This window comes from Hippocampus comes, unplaced genomic scaffold (assembly GCF_001891065.2).
Source record: "Hippocampus comes isolate QL1 unplaced genomic scaffold, H_comes_QL1_v1.1 scaffold327, whole genome shotgun sequence".
In the NCBI taxonomy this organism is placed as follows: domain Eukaryota; kingdom Metazoa; phylum Chordata; class Actinopteri; order Syngnathiformes; family Syngnathidae; genus Hippocampus; species Hippocampus comes.
In genome coordinates this window covers 334,142-341,288 of record NW_017806221.1, presented here as the reverse complement: position 1 = coordinate 341,288, position 7,147 = coordinate 334,142, and the positions used below count along the sequence as shown (strand labels likewise).

At 43.6% G+C, this 7,147-nt stretch overlaps 1 protein-coding gene across 1 annotated transcript; it reads left to right on the top strand.

Annotated features, from left to right (window-relative positions):
- The first annotated feature begins 1,512 nt into the window (after nt 1-1,512).
- On the top strand, nt 1,513-6,841 carry prdm13 (PR domain containing 13). The gene is made up of 4 exons (XM_019856209.1): nt 1,513-1,751; nt 2,943-3,074; nt 3,184-3,304; nt 5,254-6,841. The coding sequence occupies exons 1-4, from the start codon at nt 1,584-1,586 to the stop codon at nt 6,735-6,737; spliced, it is 1,905 nt and encodes a 634-aa protein (XP_019711768.1). The 5' UTR covers nt 1,513-1,583; the 3' UTR covers nt 6,738-6,841.
- The last annotated feature ends 306 nt before the right edge of the window (nt 6,842-7,147 follow it).

Below are 7,147 nucleotides of genomic sequence, written 5' to 3'. Positions count from 1 at the left end.
GGCAAAAAAACAAACAAACAAACAAACAATGCATATCATTTTAGTTGAACACGTTCGATTAAAACATTACTGAGAATGAATGTTAAACTACGCTTAACTATGAATACCCCCCCTACGCCCCCCCCCACCCGCTATGGCCTTGCGCCAAAATTGCTTGTTATGTCCAAGTGGACAGGTCAAATGTCAACATGTTCATGGCCTGAATGGCTCGCCCACTGGTCCTTGTTCTCTTCATTTGTTTGAACTCATCACTGCATTATCGAAGGACCTATATGTCAGTTAAAAATACTTCAGAACCACATGCTGGCACCTCCTTTTTCCACGCACCTCCCTTTTTTTTTTTTTTTAAACCACTGATGGGCACGAATGTAATCTATGGAATAAATGTTATTGTCGAGGAAACAAACGGTGGCCTATACGTTCTTTAATTCAGAAAATATATTTCCGCATGTACAATTTATGTATGCACGAAACGAAACAAATAATGCACCGTGTGTTTTGAGTTTCATTTTATTTGCGACTTCTCTGTGGTTAAAGCACTAACAGATATTTAACATTAAAATTATTTTTACCGGATTACTGTTGCCCAAAAACGCATTCCATATGCATTAGAAAGTGACAAGCAAATGCATCATTGCTGTGAGTGACAGAGCTAATAAAAAAGACACATTCTGTATCAAAATAGATTGGGACACAAATGGAAAATACGAGTAGGCTATTTCTCTAAGTGAGAATGATGACGATGCTGGCGATTAGTTTGACGTTTTTCCCCACTTCTCCTCCTGCTGCTGGTTCTTCCTTTTCAGTACCTGTCTGAGCTCAAGCCGGCACACGCCGAGAGTCAATAGAAGCTAACAAGTCCTCTAAACTTTCCTGATCCTTTTGTCTAAATAAGGACACAAAAGGAGGGGGAGAATACTTGCTTTGAAGTGTATAAAAAGCCTAAAGAATGCCGGCAGAGTAGATTTAAAGTAGCCATTGATTCCTTAAACTTGGGTTGAATGGAAAGAATGGAACGGGATGAGGATTTATGGTTAAATTATACAGTGGATTTGTCAGTTAAAATATCGGAACTGTCTGGAGGACAAAGCCACATGCTGAGGATTAATGGTTGCTTTGGACCTTTGATGATGCACCCTCTTTTCTCTGCCCTTGACAAATTGGATTTTGGGGATGGGAAGGTCGCCTGGCCCTTTGTGTCTCTTGACCAGTTTGGAGCAATTCATTATGTGGCGGGGTGAGGGAAAGTCTCCATGTGACCATGCAGGCCCTTGCGTTGCACTGTCCTCACAGCTGTTGGATTTGCCCAGCTCTCTCACACTTACACGCACGCGCGCACTGCCCCGCAAACTCAGGACCACTCTCCTCCCATCTGAGCCACACTCGCATCCCGGGCGGGTGGGGGGGGGGGGTCGATAGTGATAGGTGGAGGGGGTTACCTTGCCTGCACCCATCACTAGAAAAGCGGGGTGCTTAACGCCACCGCGTCACTTTGAGGGCGGATATTGGCCGGTCCTCCTCCTCTCCTCTTCCTCCTGGAACCGTCTTCCCCGCACTCTCTCACTCGGCTTCCATCAGTCTTCATGGTTCTGATCTCACCCCACGCAATGCAAGCCACCCGGGCGTCCGCCACTGTCAGTGTGGTTTCAGACTGTGGAATCCCTGCCGGGCTCAGGATAGGTCCGGTTCCTGGCGTCTTTAAATTGGGGAAGTACCTGTCAGACCGCAAAGAAGTTGGGCCCAAGAAAAAGGTAACTTCTAAATAGTGGGAACCTATTAGCCTTTATTTTTGTTATATAGATATTTTTTTTCATTATCATATTTGCAACAAAAAAATGATGCAAGAGCTGCTTCGACTCGCTCATGTAGTGAGGCGTTTTTAATATGCATATACTACATGCACCTCGGAATTCCCCCAGAAAGAGAACACAATAACTTTTACAAATTGTTTGCCACGTCATTTTTTAAAAATGTCTTGTTCTGTCATGCATACGACAAATATCTGCATTACCTCTTTGATAACTAAAATGAGAACAATTGGATTTGGGATTTTTTTTAAGCAACACTGTCATGCTCCATCTCCTTTATTAATCGGTTTGGTCTGTCAGGATGGAAATAATTGAGCCCATAAGTGGCCAACTTGTCAGTCTGGGCGTCTACTTAACCGTTCTAATGGGCGAGTCGGCCTGCTGAGCGCGGCTTTCATGCCCTCAGCAGCCTCACGTTTATCCCTCCCTGGCGGGCCTGTTATCTTGATAAGTTGTTTAATTTTAATGGGTCCGGACACCGACATTTTTCACCAAGACTTGGGGTGATGAAAAAAATAAATTCATTATTATAAGGTAAACAAATGCATTTATATTTTGATTGGAGAAAGATTCCGTTGCAAAGCAGCCTCGGTCGTTTTATTTCTTTTTTATTTCCAAGATCGCTTAAAAAAAGCAGCTAATTGTCACAGTTTTATTCATAGAAAAACCATAGTTAACACTTTGCCCCCATAAATGCATCTATCCTCACCCAGTTATTGTTGATGCTGTCAGTGGTGGTGATTGATGCATCTAACTGCGTGGCCCCGGGCTTAGGGCGTTCATCAGGTGAAATCTCTGTGTCAAATGTCACGCTTGAATCTTTAATGTCCTTGAATAGTTTAAAAACGCTCTGACACTCCTCAAATTCGTTTCCCATATCAACTCAATTAGGCCTGTATGTCATTCACTTCAGTAAATTATCAGCAGAGCGGATAAAGACGCATTAAGCGTGTTTTGGTCATGCGTGAGCGCAGCACCTATTGGTGCCATATACCACATGCTTATAATTTATGATAGTGAGTGGAATCTAAACATATATTTATATAAAAGTAGGCCTATACAAAAACGAGCACGCAATAAATATAATTCGTTACTGCATTTCACATATCTGTTCAATATACTTGTTATTATCAGATTCGCTTGGTGCGGGAAGAGTGTGTGGATGAGTCCGGCTGTCCCGTGTCAGACTGGATCGGATGCATCCGAGCCGCCAGAAACAGTCAAGAACAAAATCTAGAGGCTGTGTCTGACCTACCTGGCGGACAGGTAAATTTTCCTTCTGCACATGTTTTCTTGATCATTAATCACTGCCATTAATTTGGGCTTTTCGTTTAAGTTTATCCAAGATTAATTTCCTTTTTTAATTATTTATTAGATATTTTACCGCGTGATGAGAGAAATTCCTGCGGGAGAAGAGCTCAGTGTTTGGTACTCTAACGCTTTGGCCCAGTGGTATGACGTGCCCACGACGGCCACCCCCACTCACGACGAGAAAGGTAAGCAAAACTCCTGCTGAATTTCTTCCTAAATTTGCATTACAGAAGACAACTCACAATTTAGGGAAGGAAATCATTATCACAGTTTAGGATATCTACTCCAAGCAAGTGAAAGGTCAGTTATTATAAAAAAAACATCGACATTTGATGGCCCATCACTGCACTGTTAAAACTATTTCGTTTAAAATCCATGACATTAGCGTGTATTAGATTTATTCGACATTTAGTACATTTATGTACACAACCATCAATAGTAAAAAAATAAGATAACGTTTAAAACAGAATGCTGTTACCGCCCTCTTGTAAAATGTAATAATTTAAAAAACAAAATAGGACTATAGGCTATTTAAACGTTTCGAATTAATTAATTCCGATTTAATACTAAAAATTACTACTAAAACACGTCCTTCTACTTCTCACTCATTGTGACGATGGTTTTTGTATTAAAGCATTGTTCTAAATCCCTGTTACCTCAGCAAAACACCAGCTCATTAGTAGTTAATTCGTTTAAAAATCAAGCAAAAGATTATCAAGAATACATAGTTTGTAAATAAATGTCTGTAACAGACAATGGATTATTATTTTATGTTTTTTATAGCACAGTACTAAAAAAAATCTGACGAACACACTGCTACGATTAAAAGATCACGCTAATTATCGTCTTTAAAATTATGAAATAAAAAAAACACAATTACAAAACAAATTGGCGTGTCTCTGATGCAAAAGAGGCTTCTGATTCAGTTGGGTGGTTAACGAATGTCACGGTGCCATTAATATTCATTTATTCAAAAGCAAATAAATTCAAAAAACAAGTGCTTCACGGTAAATTAGGTGGGTGCGTGAAGGTATTGTGACCTAATGAATGCTAACTTTTATGTGGGGTGTATATTGCCCCGATTCCCGGGCCCAGCACACCGCGTGTATTCGCTCGTGGACATACGCCGGCTCCCATTATTAGGCGTCAACAGATGGGCCAGCGTCATTGTTTCTACAGACTTGCGATTTCAAGCCACAGCTGCTGTCACTTCCACGGGAAAGAGCCCAGAGAGGAAAAGGAGAACCTTCAATGCATCGCCAGATTGGGCTGGGCGTTTGCTCTTTTGATGGGGTCCATTAACAATGGCCCGGGTGAGGATTACAAAATCATTACATCTATATCAACCTCTGAATACTCGCCTGGGAGTCATTAAAAAGATGACTCGCCCTGGCTGTCAACCGTTCCATCTCCCGGAACAGGGTCCGATTGACTAGAGGCCTGATTTGTTAAAAAAAATCTCCTTACATAATAATTATGATATACTAACCACTATTTTTCGCGTCCCGTATAAATGTTCGTTCTGGCACGAGGTGGAGATTAATTTGGGAGTGACATTCTTACAGATAATATCGATCCATTAAAGATGGCACTGTCAGACTGTTATTCAATCGTTATCATGTTTCTGAATATAGGTTTTAGTATTGTTGACGTTTTTTGGAGTATATTCAGAGTTGTTTCTTATATTTTGAACCAATAGCTAAATAATGTAACCAAAAATCCCGAATCACCTCTGCAAGGCAACGATGAATGAACAGCAACCACAATAATAAAAATTAAGAGCATGGAGCTTTTTCATTTTATATTCTTCCTCTTCTTGTTCTTCTTATTATTATTATTGTAATTTAGATGTCGAGTTGAATTTGTAAATACTGTATTATCGCAAAATATTGTCAATTCATAATTCATGAATAATTGTTTTTATTTGAAGCACGTTTATTTGGATTCAATGTCAGTGTCAATAATGCGCATTCAGCACAGGTTCTCAGACTAATAAATATTTCGCAAGGGTCTTATATGTACAAGAATGTGAGTGTTTAAATGAATGACATGAGCATTGCGTCTTATTTTTTTACGATTGAATCACCATTGGCGTTTTCTTTTCTTTTTCCTTTTTTGGGGGTCTTTTGTGCAGGTGAAGAGCGTTACATCTGTTGGTACTGCTGGAGAATCTTTAAATACCCCAACACACTCAAAGCCCACGTCCACTTCCACTGCGCTCTCAGCAACGGGCGCGGGTTCGTGAACAGCGAGCAAATCAGAGGCACGGAGACCTTCAGCAGGTCACCAAAGTCTGGAGACATCCCCAACACGTCTTCCTCGCCCAGGAGTTCACAGACCATCTCCTCCATCTCCGACTCCAGCAGGAGGCCACTGACCTCACCATTTTTGGGCAAGGCCGGTCTGCTGAAGAAAAGCAGCTCCGAGGAGCAGGACAGAGCCTTGGACATGAGCGTCACCTCATCCCGGAACCAAGGACACATGCTCGGCCTCGGCGCAGCATCCTCGATGCTCACTTCCATGGGCTTTCACCCAGGTGTCCGTTCCGCATTCAAGCCAACAGGCGTCGCTAAGGTCCCGAGCGGTGACGCGCATCGAGAGGACGCCAGCTCCAAGCTGGGCGCATTGGGATTCGGCAAAGCCGTGGGGAACATGAAACCGATGCGAAACGTGGTGGGCGAGACGCTCAACGGAAGCGGGAATCCCGCGGCCAAATGCGCCCCAGGGCTGGTTGACTCTGCCAGCGTGGTGCCATGTGCCAACGCCATCAGAGGCTTCCCACTTCTCCCTCACATAGAGGAAACATCGGCTTTCAAACACGTCGAGAGTCGAGTGCACGCCGGGCTGTCGCCGTCCCGCTACCCGCACATGCACCCGGGACTCCACTTTGAAAGGTTCTCCTTGCCCAACTTTGACGGCGTCAAGACTTACGGTGGAGACTGTAATATCCCCCTGATGCCCTTCACCGTTTACAACGGAGAGCTTCTGTACAGTTCGCCCTATTACCCTCTTAAATTCCACTTCAGCAATCTCCTCAAGTACCCGGAGTCCATGCCTTACTTTGGCGCGCCCTCCCTAAGCCAAGACATGGGCACAATCACCAACATTGACCGGGAAATAGCCATGCACACGCAACAGCTCTCCGAAATCGCGAATGAGAAGAACCGGACCAGACTCGACCCCTTGCCCGCCGGAAGCACCAGCAACGCCAACTCAGGCAAACCAAAAAAGGGACACTTGTGTCTGTATTGCGGCAAACTGTACTCCAGGAAATACGGCCTGAAAATCCATATGAGGACTCACACCGGCTACAAGCCGCTGAAGTGCAAAGTGTGTTTCCGGCCCTTCGGGGACCCAAGCAACCTGAACAAGCACATTCGACTCCACGCGGAGGGCAACACCCCCTACAGGTGCGACTTCTGCGGCAAAGTTCTGGTGCGGAGGAGAGATTTGGAAAGGCACGTCAAATCTAGACATCCCGGCCAGAGCATCAAGAAGTTGGATGACAAAGCGGGCCTGTTCGAGGACGCCGAGCTGAAGAGCGACAACGACAGCGACGTGGACGTCTGCTTCACCGACGACCAAAGTGAGCCCGAATCCAGCAAGAATAACGACTGAGACACTCAAACAAACAAACAGACTAACAAACAAACGTCAATATTAATAAAACTGGCTTTGAATTGTGTACGCCCCACCCGCCCCAAAAGATTTTATTTATACCCTCCACACTGACTGAGACACTCAAACAAACAAACAGACTAACAAACGTCAATATTAATACAACTGGCTTTGAATTGTGTACGCCCCGCCCGCCCCAAAAGATTTATTTATACCCTCCACACTTTGGACCGCCCAGCCAGTTTATTACAATATATTGACCTTTTTATTGCTCTTTTCCGTAATAATATAAAGACTGTACAATAATCAAGTGCTGTTATAGTCGCTGGATGAAACTCGATCGAATTGTTGCAATGCAAAATGCCAAGGGGTTTTTTTCCTTCAGTGTTTGACGCATTCAGCCGGCTTTC